Below are 14,761 nucleotides of genomic sequence, written 5' to 3' on the forward strand. Positions count from 1 at the left end.
AACAGCTCATCTAAAAATGCCTTTGTACCTGAGGACTAGAAGATGGGAAATAGATGCAAGTTTTTAAAACCCATTCCATGGAGAATGACGGGGGCGTTTTAACAAGCAAGTGAACAGGTACCTCAGTAAGAACAGTATAACAGAATACCTTGTCCTGTAAACTTCCAGTTAAATGTCAACATAATTCCTTTGTAAAGATAAATCCTTCTTTACAAGCTTGTTTATAGGGGTCAAGAAACATGTGAATAAGGATGCTTAAATATACATAGTCTGAATTACTAACAAGGTTTTTCACAAAACTCCTTGGCAAAGATTCTTAGGGAGAACTAAATTGGCATGAGAAGAATCTTGAATGACAAAAAGATGCTTGGGAGGTAAGTGAGCTGAGGAAATTTGCTATTGGCAGAGTTCTCCAAAGTAGTGAGGACTAAGAAAAAAACACAAAAATTGTGAAGGACCTTGATGAGACTGACAAGCCAGACAATAGTGGTTGGTAAAGTTACATCGAGATATTTCTAAAGTGAGGCACATGGAAGTAAAAATTCACAAAACTTTGACATTGAAAGTAGTGTGCGAGGAATTAGCCATCAAGACTTGGGAGTGAGAGCTCAGGTTTCTAACAGTGGTTCCTTGAAAACATCAGCTCAGAGTTGAATACTGATCTACCCAGAGTATTTTATGTGGTTCCTGTCCATATCCTCAATATATTTAATAGAATTAGTTGATTTTTGGTAGAATTGAGATGGGCAACAAGAATGTAGAAAGGAATGGAATAATTTCCATTAGCACAAAGATAACTTGGGATGTGGTACAGGTCTTATAAAATTGAATTTTATGAAAATGCATTTAAAAAGTGTTTCTTTCTTGGCACTGAGGACTGTAGGCATTGGAAGTACATTCTAAGAGTGCAAACTGGTTTACATCAGTTTCATGGGTAACTATACAAGAGAAAGTCACTGGAATTTATCAAATACACAGAAAAGACCTAAGTCTGGAAAATTTTTGGAAGGAAAATATGAAAAAAAAGCAGTAGGATATACAATGTCTGTGCTGCTCCTGTTCTTGCCTGTCTGTTTCTACACTTCTAAGTGTCTTTAAACTCCTTGTTGCAATCTCAGTAGCTGTAGAATAGTTCTGTCTGAATTCTCTTAATCCTTGCTTTGAAAGTTTGGGTGGTTTTAATGAGAATAATTGCAGAAAAGATGGTATCTTCAACTTTCTTGGAAAGACATTTTAAAATCTAATTTTTTATTAAACCAATCGAAATAGGAGAACAATACTAGCAGGTTGTTAGACCTAGTTATGGCTACCAGAGTACTATGAATTGCTTTGTTAAATCTTCCTGTAGCATAAACAGTGTAGTGCAGATTTTTATTTGAATTTGTGGTAGCTCTTAGCTTCTGTTATTATTTTGTTTTATAGGTCTGTTTCTTAAATACTGGTGCTCCCCACTGGGCAAACTATGCTGCATCATTTCCTAATAAATACTTCAACAAATAACTCTCTCCCTCTTTCCTGCTCCCTCCCTCCCTACAATGAAGAGGATGATTTTATGTAGGGACCTAAGATCAGTTTACCCTGCAGCATTAATTTTCCAACACAGAGATGCTATTTTATTTTTCCAGCATGCTGTAATCCACCCCAGTTTCTGATATATTTAAAGCGTATTAATTGTTAATGTTGCACTTGTTGAATTCTAATCATGACCAGCCTGCGTGCAGGGCTCCGGTTAGGGAAGGATCATTACCCACTCCCCTGGGGATCACGAGTGGTACTTTCTGGAGGCAGCATGAGCTGTATTATTTTTGTGGATTTTTGTCCTTGGGCTGCTACATCTGTTTGAAGCTGGGACTTTGTGCACAGTGTGCATTGTGTGGTTGTGAAGTGCCTGGCCTCGCGCTAGCGCTGTGGATTGTTATTTGGAATGCACAGAGGAGTCATTGATCACTGCTTCTTCCCTTTGTATTTTTTTTTAAACGGGTCTGCAGACACTCGTGGGTATTTTTGCTATTTCACCGATCTCAGACGCTCCAAATGGTTGAGGTACTTTTGCACATTACTCTTTTTTTCTAGATTAACTGATTAACACTTATGTTTTAAGTTTCAACTTAAATACTATCTTCTATTTAAGAAAAAATATCCTGCTAAATCTTCCCTAATAATACAGCAATATTTTAATATGTATAATCAATGTAACAATATATTTTGACTGTCATATCTATTATAAAATGGATGTTCAAAAAACTTTTAATCTGCATGTAAAACTTTGATAGACTATGTAGGGCAATGCCATAAATGGTGCAAGTCAGAAAAATGATTTTTTGGTTGTGTTTTAGGCTTTTAGGCTTTGAATTCTAACTGTGTCCTAGAAATAGAAGAAATGGGTAACAAGGGCATTTATTTCAGCTTTTGTTTTGTTTTTTTAGATTTTGTCACAATTCATTGTAACAACGTGTCATTAAATAATTCAGTAGATCATTCCAGATGAAGAGGTTTTACTTTTGTATTGTTGTGTGGTACCCCTGTGGCAATGAAATACAGTATTTAGTGGCAGAACCTGATAAAAATTAAATTACCTCTCTGGAAAATTTATTACTATTGCCATTTACAAAATCATGCATTTTGTTTAAAATGAATGCAGCAAGAAACATATGTAGCCATTGTCCAAAGAAAACCAACATAGTTGTTTAATGTTAGCTAATACATTTGGGGAATATCTTCTTAGGCAGATAGAATGCAGTACGTTCTTCTTGAATTCTTTTTTTTTTTTTTTTTGCATGTACATATATGTGCAGAAAATCCTCTAGTAGTGCAGGCTTCTCTGGAAGTTTAAAATTTGTACTAAGGGAAAATTAAAGTCTCTATCTTCATGTTTAGGATGTCTGGAGGCAGGTAACTTCCTGTTCTAATTCTTCAGTGGATCAATTACTTTAGCTGTTCTCTTGTCCTTTTTCACATCAGCTCAGTACCAAGTGAGTCTTGTGTATCACCTGGGATTAACAGCCAGGTTTGGTTTCTTCCAGTAGTATTGTAAAGGAAAAAAACACCATTGCGTTTGCAAGGCAAGCTTCAGAAAAATCTAACTTCATAGAAAATCAAATTATTTTCTTCCAAACTGGTATAAAAACAAAATGGGGAAATGAGCACTTATATTTTGTTGTAAACTGCTGCTTTCCCCCCTCTCTGCTTCAGAATCCATTGCTTACCTTAGATAAGGATGAGGGACCACACATACACAGATGCTCATAGGATCATTTGGGTTGGAAGGGGTCTCAGATGTCATCTAGCTCAATGTCCTGCCGAGAGCAGAATCAGCTGTGAGACCAGAACAGATACTCTGCTTTTTCTCTAGTTAGAAAATTTCATTTGAGTGTTTTTGCATTGGGAAATTAATTGTAATCCGTATTCAAGTCACATCAGGAAGAATGACATGTTATGACTGAGCCTCGACAGAGCAGCAGTTATAAACTCTGTTTCCTGAACATCCTGTGTCATTCCCCAGGTTCTGCAGCATTAACAGCAGAGTGCTCTGCAATCCTGAGCATGTTCATGACCAGCATGAATCCTGGTATTCAGCAAAGATGCGATCGGTTCGGAGTTCCTGAAAAGGAGTAATCTATTCAGATTTTCCCCTTGCCTCACATGTTTTTCAGTGTTCATTTTTCTGAGGCGTGCTAGCTTTCCTGGTACAAACGCTCCTTTCATGTTCCTCTGAACTTGAGCCTTCCCATGGGCTCTGTCACTCATCAGCTCTGCGTGGAAATGCTTGGGGATTGCAGCCTCTTTTCCCAGCAAGTGGTATTTGTAAGGGAGCCTGCAAAGGGCCTCCGTTCACAAAGAGATCTCCAGGACAGAATCTTTTCCAAATAAGTGCTAATATTTATCTCTCAAAGGAAAACATGTAGAAATAAATGACAGCGACTTCTCAGGGTGCAGAAGTGGCTTCTGTATTGTAACTGTTGGAACAGTGAGTGATAGGGGAGGGCTTTCATTTGCATCTCAGAGGTGGTAGTGGGACCCTGCGGCCCAAAGGATATGCAGGGTTGGGGAAAAAACTATTGAGTAACCTGGGGATGACAGCAACAATGAAGCTGCCTTTTCTTCATCAGCTTTGGCATGCTACCAATTCCCTAACCTATGTTAAATCTAATTATTGTGAGGGCTGGAATTTTATTTCTCCTGTTTATCTCAAATAATAAAAGAGCTTTCTACTGGAAGTGTTATTTTTTGATTTTTCTTCTGTACTCTTTATTGACCTGAAAAGTTATGGATTGGTTATTGTTTGTTCTCCAGATGGATCCTGTGCAAAAAGCAGTCATAAACCATACATTTGGAGTGTCCATTCCCCCAAAGAAGAAGCAAATAATTTCCTGTAATGTCTGCCAGCTTCGTTTTAACTCTGATGTGAGTATTGCCTATTTTGCTTCCTTTTTTTTTTTTTAATTTGTTGTGTTGAGTATAATTAATCTAAATCACTTTTTACCAAATAGCTCATTCCAGTTCTATCTACATTCTGCTCAGCCTGATGGGTTGGTATTTTGTTCACTCAGCAGCAGAAGTCCATAGAACATGAACTCTTAATTTTCTTGGATAGCTCTGACATGGTATCCAATGCCCCGTCCATAGGTGAGACCCCATTTGATGGTACAATAACCTTCAAGAGCTATTGCAAAAAGAAGTGTTTGCCTGAGGTTTTTGGTTTTTTTAAAGGAGGTGAAGCAGAAAAGCTTTTCGGTGAGTTCTCCAGGTCATATTCGCTTTTCTTACAGAAGAAATAGCTTTTCTTGTTGTTTGTACGTCCTTGCTGATAGGTTTTTCAATTTCCGAATAAAGTCACTCTTCCAGTAACTTTTATTTATGATAAATATAAGCACTTAGTTCTAGGCTGTCATTTTGAGTACGAGAAATTCAAAGGAACTGTTTCCTGGACATTAATTTTTTAAAAAAATCATTACAAAAGACTGCACTGGTATTTTTAAAATAAAGAACCATTTAATGTTTTTTCCTAAGTAGCTTGAAAATTAAAGAAATTCAAGGACACTATATCTAATAAAATTATGACCTTTGACAGTTAAGGAATATGTATTTGCTCCTGGAGATGATTACTGATGCCATTAAGTTAATTTAAAAAAACCCAAATTCCCAGTTTATTTTTTTTTTAATGTCAAGGGTAAGAACAAACCCCTATGTGATTTGTTAATATTATATATTTTTCTGCCATAATTTTGGTCTCAGAAACAGTTTGCAGGCACCTCATCAAAGCCTTTGAGTATTTTGTGCTCCTAGGGGTGTACAGTAAAGCACCCATACCCATTTTTCACATTCTCTGCCTCTAACATTGCACTTTGAAAAGTGCCTTATAAAGTGTTTTTCCCAATTTGCCTTTCTTGTCTAGGCTGGTAAGGATTTTGAAGCAGTGCTATCTTAGCTTCAAATTGATTTCTAAATCTGTCATCATTTGACAAGCTTATTAAACTTCCTTTGAAGTGGCAATATCTGCTTAGTTAACTGATCTCAGAAGTTATTATTTGGAATTTAGTTTGCTTGTCTTTCTACTTTAAGGTTAAGATTTAAGGGGGGAATATCTTTTCTGCTCTGATATTTGTCCAGGTATCTCCTTTTACTGATTAAATCAGGGAACCAATAACATCTTAGAAAATTTCTTTGTCTTCATGGCTCTTGCTTCTGAGGTGGATCCATCACCAGTGAGGCAGCTCAGGTTGTCCTCACTCTTCCCTCTCCTCTTGAGGGCAGGGTCCCTTTGCTGATGGGTCCTGTCCTTAGAAGTGTCACTCACTTCTTCTGTGCTGACACTCAGGTGGACAAACATCCCACTGCAGGCAGATAAATGGAATCACAACTGAGTGGCTTGAAACAAACAAAGAGCTGAAATTTTTTTAAAATTTTGTACATCTGTCAACCAAGCGATTTTTCCTGTCTAGACTTGCAAAGTAGAACCAAAGGTGCATATCATATTCTGCTTTAAATAGTGGCATCACAGAAGCATGACAAATCATAGCCACACTTCTTCTTCTGGGCCAGGTGTATTCAGTAGGGTGGTGTGCTCTTTCTTCCTAAATTTGATAAATATATTCAGTTGTAGTTACTAGAAAATATTATCATCCTTTTTGAAATGAATGGTTGTAAGAAAGGATGAAGCACCGTGACTGTGATACTCTACATGCTGAAGTGCAGTACCTGACTTTCTACAGCAGTTTAGTTTACCAGGACATGCACAAACAACATAGAAATTTGATTTTGGAAAAGTGCTAAGGTTATAGCAGTGTTATGAATACCTAAAGATAATGAAATCTGAATCTAATTTCACAGTTGTTCCATAATCTCAACATCCCAGAATATTTGGAGAATGAGTCTTCATAGTGTAGTACTTCTATTTTAAAAGCTCTCTAGCCTTTCACTGGGTTATGTAGCTTCTCCTGAGAAGCTGTACATAAGATTCTAAATTTTTATTCAGGTTCAGTCATTTAACCTTAAGAATTATTTATCTGAGCATGAACTGCATCTTTTTTTCTCAGAGTGAGATGCTCTTTTCTTTCTTTATTTTATTATTCTTGCCTATTCAAATAGACACACCCCCACCCCATAATGTGCATTGTTATTGTTTCACTGAGGTAATGGTACTGAGGTTTCAACCAAGCTCTGCAGACTCACAGTTCTTTCTTAGATTGTTGAAACTCCTGTGCAGAAATAAAAATCTGGACTCTTCATATGTTTTTCTTTTGGTCCCTCTGGACCAAAAATAATGTGAAATTATGCTCAGGGCATGGAATAATCTTTACAATCCATCCTTTGCTGACTGGGGAGGAAGGGAGTCATATAGTTGTGAACCTTGTAACTGCTGAATCTCTCAGGAAATTGGTTCCATCATGTTGCATGCTTTTGAGTAGCATCAAACTCTGTTAATCTGCGTTAAAACTTCAGTGTGGCACGTTGCAGAATGAGATTTGTTGCACAGTCTCTCCACACTTGCACTTTCTTCTAGCTCTACAAGCCTGATGTGCTTCTTGTTGATAGGCTTTCCATTGCTTTGAACTTTCTCTGACCTAAATTATGCAATTAAATGAAATAAAAATCACAAAACTAAACTGTAGAGTGTCTTTTTTTTTTATATTTTTATTCTCCTAAATGAATTTCACTTACATGGTATTGGAGGATGCTGACCTCATTCTGGTGGTGTTTTATCAATTGCACAAGAAACACACAGACAGTGGGTATTCATCTGTGAGTAGAAAGTTGGGGGTTTTGCCTGCAAGATTTTCCTTGTTCTGTGGACACTCACTGGTCTGAATCGATAGACAAAAAAAAAATAAATAAAAATGAATAATAATAAAAAAAAGTAAAAATCAGACTAGTCAATTTATAGTTGTCAAACCTCCCACTAAATTAATACAGTGAATTGCAAAGGTTTTGGGTTTCTTTTGCTTATGTGCCTGCATGTTTAGCTTTGGTGAGAGTGTTCTCGCATCAGATTCAGAGGCAGGGATCTGGAGCTACCTACAGGAAAAGAAAGATCAAAGATGGAAGGAAGTTTTAAAATCTAAATATTTAAAAATAGGTTGTCTTGAATGTGGGATTAAGCACGTGTTGAAGTGATGGCTTCTGTATTTTCAAAATTAAAGTTCGTAGAATGATTTTCCTTCTGCCATATTATAATTTCAACAGTATTTTCTAACCGAAGTCTTCAGGATCTCCCAGTCTTCAATTTTTAAAAATGCAACATGAAGAAAACCTCTGTGTACAAATTCTAAATTTTGTCTAGTCTTAACTTGATATGTCTGTCCCCTTCCAAAAAAATAAATTATAGTATCAACTCATACTTGGACATTCACCATCATATTCTACCTATCCTTCTTTAATACTTTCAGCTGCATTTTGGTGAAATTGGAGGTTGCTTATTTCTGCTAATAAATTCTAGTACAATTAGTTTGGACACGCCTTCCAATTTCTGTCAACTCCAGAAAATACTGTAGTACAGAAGAGATGATCCAAAGTCTTGCGAAAGATAAAAAAAAAAGTCGTCTCTGAAGTAATAGCAAACTAAAGTTGTCTTAATAGCCTGAACTTTGAAGTCCTTCAGGGGAATTATATCTGTAAAAGTAGTATCAACAATACAGCGATGATAACTGAGGTTGCTTCAACATTTCTTTGCATGATCTGCTTCAGACACCCTAGCTAGAACTCAGAGTGGGATTGGGTGCCTAAATCTAAATGTCTTGCTGTTCAAATATCGGAGGTGTCTGGGACATCCACAGCAGGCTGATTAGCTGACAAAGGACACCCGAGGACATGCCAAATTTATATGGGGTGTCTGCCTCTAGAACTGAACCCCCACTCGTTCAGTTTGCCTTCTGGTTTACTTATCCTCCTCCTTCTTTTGATTTTCTTTTTTTTTATTTTTTTTTTATTATTATTTTTTCAAGAGGGGAGAGAGAGAAGCAAGATTAAGTTAGGAGAAAAAGCATAGAAGTATAGGAATAGAGGAAATGAAATGGGCAAAAAATGTTAGGAGGGAATGGAGAAGAGGACCCTTTCCAAAACTTTTTTTTAATGGTGGTAGATACCAGAAGTATAGTTGAATTAGTTTTGAAATCTCATTTTAGGAAAGATAGTGTTATGAGAATTGATAATTAATGATTTTGATTAAACAGTTTTGTCAATGAGATACTTATTCTAATTTGCATAAACTTCATTCTGTTATACAGAGGAACATAATCTTTTTGAAAATAGTTTTTTAAAAAATACAAAGTGATATCCATTAACAGTTGCAATTGTGTGTGCTTCAGTGCTTTGGAATAAACACAAGTATTTCCATCTTTGCATCAAATTGTAAACACCACGTTACTTTTTAATTTCTTCATGGCAGTGACACAGCATGTGCTCCAGTGCAGCAATGACTAATGTGTCAATGAAGTTCAAGCTATGGTCTTGGGTTATAATCCAGTCCAGGAAAAATGAGAAATACTCAGTTATATTTACTACCATGAGAGACTAGGCAGTAGAAGAGGAAGAATCCTCTCCATGGAACAGATTGTGATTGTGAGTCATATTTTAGGGCATATGTATTCCACCAAGAGGAAGCAAGATATGCTGTGAAAGATCTAGCTTAAACTTTGAAGAATTTTTTTTTTTCCTTTTAAGAATTCTGGGTTTAATAACATAGTTTGGTATGGTGATAATAATAATTATATATGCTACAGACATTCTAGCAAAACTAAAAATCATCAGGTGAGTGTCCTGGTTCTGCCTAGGACAGGGCTGATATTTTGCAGTAACTGGGAGAGGCATGGCCAGGTCCTGGAGATTGCTGTACACCACCTCACATCCTTGCTAGGGGTGGACAAAAGGGACTCTCTTTAAGAAGGGGTTCCTTCCACTCAGGTAAATGTGGAGAATGAAGCAGTCCCATGTTATTTATTGTTGGGAGCTTCTTTTTCTTTTACTTTTTGTTATTAATATTGTTGCTTTTACTGCTCACCTTCTTATCTCATTGCTGTTTCCATTAAGTTGCTCTTACATCAACCTGGGATCTTTTCCTTTTGAGCCTCCATTTGGAGGAAGTGACACATGATTTTAGCTGGAGTATTAAGTTGGGGAATACCATTTTTAAACCACAACATTGAGTTTACTGAATCCATATGATTACCAGTGAGAGCGTCCAGTAGCAATAGGGCAAGGGGAAAAAATGGCTCTTTTTTATCCCATATAAACTCCTTCTCTGCCTATCCCTGGCTCATTCTTTCACATTCCTTCTGGCCACCAGATGACTCTCCAGCATTTTCCTCAACTGGTGTGTGGCAATAACTCTCCCAGCAGCTGTGGAGTTTTGGCCCCAAGATATCTATTATGTTATGGTATCTGACACTGTAGCTTGCAGCCAGAATGGAAAAGCGAGTTGTGGTTGGAAGGATATTTGTTTGGTTTCTGCAGAATTGCTCTTTTCTCCTTATCTGAATCATTACCTTGTGTTCAAATAGTTTCTTTTTTTTGTTTGTTTGTTTGTTTGTTTATTTCATCTTGAGGTTGTTGGGATTGTTTAGCCTGAAGAAAAGGAGGGTCAGGGGTTACTTTATCATTTTCTATGCCTACCCAATAGAAGGTTGTAACGACGTGGGTATCATTCTCTTCTTCAGGAAACAAATGAGAGGATCAGAAAGAACTGATGAGAAAGTCGGGCCAGGGGAAGCTTAGATTGGATAGCAGGAGAAATTTCTTCACCAAAAGGAAGTTTTCAAACATTGGAACAGGCTGTCCAGGGAAGTGGTGGAGCGTAAGGATATGTTTTAGTGGTGAACATGGCAGTGCTGAGTTAAAATTTGAACTTTCTCTTAAAGGCCCTTTCTAACCCAAAGGATTCTGTGATAGTCCACAGAGCTTTAGGAACTTGCCAGTACTAATCCATTCCCTTTTTCCAGCAGCCAGGCTTCTCTATAGTTCAAACTTGCAAATGCATGATGCCAGCAGTCCACATGTTAGTGTTCTGACTTTTATTTGATGGTGTACTTTTTGTAAACAGATTTTGCTGTCTATTGATTGCACCTAAAATAAGTTTTTGCTTCTCTCTGCACACTTTCTGTTTCTTATAGAAATGTCTTTGGCTGTGGTACAGCCTGGTAGGCAGCATCTTGTTCATAGAGTATAACTGGATTGAAAACAAACTTGTTTTTGCACAGTGTGTTGCTGTGTGGGTAATGAGTGCAAGTCAGCCCTGATTTCTGGTGTCATCTCTGAAATCAGGAGGTGACTCAAAAATCAGGAGGAAGCACCTTGTAGGCATATCAGAAAAATGGATGTAACAATTTGGCATTAAGAGACAACGAAGGCCATTTTATTATTGAATGCGTTTAAAGCTAATAAAGATGATGAAATGATAGTGCTCATCTTTTTTAAAAGCCAGAAGGTAATTTTTTTAAGTTTAGGCAAGTATTAACAAAAGTTGACTTTGCAGATTTAAATAAATCATTCATGCTGTCAAAAGGATAATAAGCAAAATAATCAATAGCATCACATAAAAATCTACAGAACTGTCATTGTCTTCTGTCAAATGTTTTACATTTTTCTTATTTATAAGACTATATTGATTCTTTGGGTATGGAGGGTAGTGAAGCAGATAGGAGGTAATTAAAAGCATAAATCTCAGGAAAATGTGAAGGTAATTTTCTGTTTTGTAGACAGAACTGACAAAATGATGAAAGTTGTTAGCTCCAACATGACAGAAATATCGCATGATTATAGGGTACAGGGTTAGAACATGATGGAAGTTCTGTTCAAATAACAGCTATTTAATGGAGCTTTTAACTAAGTTTCATAAGGTATTTAAAATATGAGTTGACTTCTTACCAAATGGGTGATATTCACAGCTCTTTGGTTTTTCTATGCTCTTTTCAATAATAATTTACCTTATTATTTTGAGCAGTTAGGTTTTAGAAATCTGTAAGGATGGAATTGAAAAACTAATGCATAGCTTCGGTGTAAAAAATATATGAACATGCCAGGTTTGCAGATTTCCTCAATTACATCTATTGTTAATAACAAATAAGATGAAACTATTTTTTCAACATTACTTCCTAATTTATCATCTAATTTTTATTAGAGTTATGATTCTAGTCTGAAGTCTTCATAATTTATATACTCAAATGTGCAGAGTGTTTCTAATAGAAAAACTAATTGATCAAACATTTTGTATCTATCTTACTATCAAGAGAGCTTTCTAGTTTAGGATCTGCTGTGAATTAAAATAATAATATGTTATGAACATAAATACCTCTCTGCTCCTGTCTTGCACAGTTAGTTTCCTTCTCTACCAGGGCCATTGTACTCTGTGTATAAAAGTGGGCAGGAACACAGGTGTTGAAGGTGTTCTTTCTACAATATTACTATATTTATGGCATGTTTAACTTTTTTAGCTTGAGTTTATGTAAAATTATTTTATGATATGCAGGAAAAAAAATCATTTTTGTAACTATTCCATAACAGAATAGAAGTTTTCAGGATTATCATATATCTGTTCAGTCTTTCAGTTGTTTAATTTGCTGTGGTTGAACTGTTATGGCAGATGCTTTTGTAGTATTTTCAACAAAATATTTTTCATTAGAGATTACCAATTGTATCAACATCAAATGAACACAGGATGTGAGATAGAATCGTTAAGGGTAGAAAAGACCTGTTAGATGATCAAATCCAGCCACCACCATGTTCACCACCAAACCATATCCCAAAGTGCCATCCCCAGATGGTTTTTGGACAGTTTCAGGGATAGTGACTCCACCACTTCGCTGGGCAGCCTGATAGAGCTAGAACTGATGTTGAGAGTATTTCCCATCCAGGGTGGAATTCCTGCTTTAAGAAGGTGCAGCAATGAACAAGAAGAAATAGGAGCTGTGAGCCACCATTTTCAGTTCCTTTTAGTTGTGGCAGTCACCTAAGACTGCACAGCTCAAGGCATGAACCTGCATTTCCCACACGGATGCTGTGGAGTCTCTCTTTATTTCTGCATTTCTCCTTCTTTCTGTCCATACAAATCTACTTATATTTAATTGTGTTTGTTAATTGCCAGACTGGATGATGTGGTAGCAGATTCAAGCATTCAGCTAAAGAGTAGGTGGTACAATTGTCTTATTTCCATGAAGACCTAATGAAGGGCTCCTTCAGCTGATCTTGAATAAACCTGTAAAAAAATCTTGATCTCACACACATACACACTGAACCTCTAGACTTACTCAAGCCTTTCATCAGGTTAATTTGTGTAGCAATAAATTCAGTTAATTAGTCATTCACATTGCAAGTAGGTTTTAAAACTGAGTCACTTGTGAGCTGTCAAAATTAATCATGTGGACTTCAAATACAGTGTCAGTCATTGCTCCTGGTGGGGAATATTCTGTTATCTTTTGTACTACAGACTAGCTTGTGGTTCAGAGTTTTCCTAAAGGCAATACTGCTATCAATGAATCCATATGATCTACTTGCTTCCTGGTGATCTAGATCTTTCAATATATGCAGATTTATAAACATTTTTAACTTTCTACAAAGTAAAGCTACTGAGGTTATTTTTAGCATGACAATATGCTAATGTCACTGGCATTTATTTTCAAAAGCATGTTTACACATAGAAGATAATTTAAATTGTTGATGTTTTATGAAATGCAGTCTAGTATATAAGGCTATTGTACATGTATTGTATGTATTCCTACAGTTTAACATCCTGCTTGGATTTCAAACTTAATAATTTGTAGTTGAAAGTAGCAATTAAATGCAGATTTAAAATAAAATGTACCATTTGGATAATTTTTAAGAGTAGAAAAAGTTATCCTTTCTCTACAGCCAAGTCATTAATCCTTATAACATAGAGATTTTCTTGAAATTAAAACATTTATAATGTTTGATTTGTTGGGGGTTTTCAATTGGTAATAAAAGACTGTGAATAGAAGTAAGGTGCATAAATTTTAAGGTGTGTAAATTAGAAAAATTATGGGGAAAACCTGCATAATTGTCTGTCAACTAAATTCTTAATTTTTTGCAACTTAATTTGAAATACAGCTATTCACTAAGCCATGGCCTTAAAAATATATAGACATATTTTTTTAGTGACAGAAAATATGTGTCCCATTGATCAAAAAGTAATGCTAGACAAATGCATGAACACTTTGGAATTTGGCCTGTCAGGTATTTTTTGCATTCTGATTCATAACGTCACATTCATGGCAGCTTAAAGATTTCCTGTTCCTTAAACCTTACTAGCCAGTACTTGATGACCTTCTGTGCTGTCTAACAAATAGACAGGTTCTTTTTTAAAATATTGCAATGTATATTTATCAAGTTAGTAGATCACAGTCAATTTTTAGATGAAATTCAAAATTAAACTTTCTTTTCAGTTAAGGAGTTCTTTCATAGAAATGTTTTCTTTTTTCACTTTCTCAGAAAGTGTTCTCCTAACCTATTTGCATTTAATTTTAAAATTATAATGATGATAATTCAATGGTGAAGTTTAATACCAACTATGTAAGCAATAGATGCAACTTAATCTTCTTGAAATGAAAAATAAATGTTTAAATAATATTAAATTGTGGCCCAGATAAATTATTTTACTGTAGAATGACTTAAGCCCTACAGTAAATGCAGCTGTATACACTGGAATAAAGTATTTTGCAATTAAAATCATTATAGTACATAAGTAAAAAATGATATTTTGAGGTAAGAGATTTTAATTTTGGTTTTTCCTATTTTTTTTTTCTTTTCTTAAATATTGTTTTGCTGACACAGAATTTGCATTAATTAGTTGTTAATGATGATGATCAAAAAAGTACCTTCAGTATCCATTTAAAATATTGTATCTCAAAGATATTTATTCTTAATTTAACTTTGTATTTTAGTGAGGGTTTATATTAAAATTGGTATTTTTCTTTTATGCACAATGACCTTTGAACCCTATGTGTACACAACTTTCTCTGGATTACCAGAGAAAATGAAAATAAATTTTCAGCTTCTTGCCCTACCTAAAAATAAAAGTTGTGTGTGTCATGGTTTATTTCAAAGTCCAGTATTTCAATGATATAGTCTACAAAGTTCATGACCTCTACTGCTGCATTTGTGTCATAAGCAAATTTTAAGTGAGACTTGGAACAAATACATTTGCCTTTAATATGGTTCTTTTGCAAATATTTTATAAAATTATAGTTATTAATGATCATGAAATTAATAATCACAGTAATTGGTATCAGTAATAATCAGAACTTCAGTTCCAATT

General features: G+C 35.5%; 1 protein-coding gene across 3 annotated transcripts in view; it reads left to right on the forward strand.

The window, feature by feature from the left end:
- The window catches only part of ZNF385B (zinc finger protein 385B), a 123,856-nt gene that overhangs the window by 84,800 nt on the left and 24,295 nt on the right, over positions 1 to 14,761 (forward strand). For all 3 annotated transcript variants that reach the window (XM_062498287.1, XM_062498285.1, XM_062498286.1), the window contains one exon: positions 4,294 to 4,404. In XM_062498287.1, coding sequence (XP_062354271.1) covers positions 4,294 to 4,404 — 111 coding nt within the window. The remainder of the gene's footprint in view (positions 1 to 4,293; positions 4,405 to 14,761) is intronic.

The sequence above is a fragment of the Cinclus cinclus genome, chromosome 9 (assembly GCF_963662255.1).
Source record: "Cinclus cinclus chromosome 9, bCinCin1.1, whole genome shotgun sequence".
Taxonomy (NCBI): Eukaryota; Metazoa; Chordata; class Aves; order Passeriformes; family Cinclidae; genus Cinclus; species Cinclus cinclus.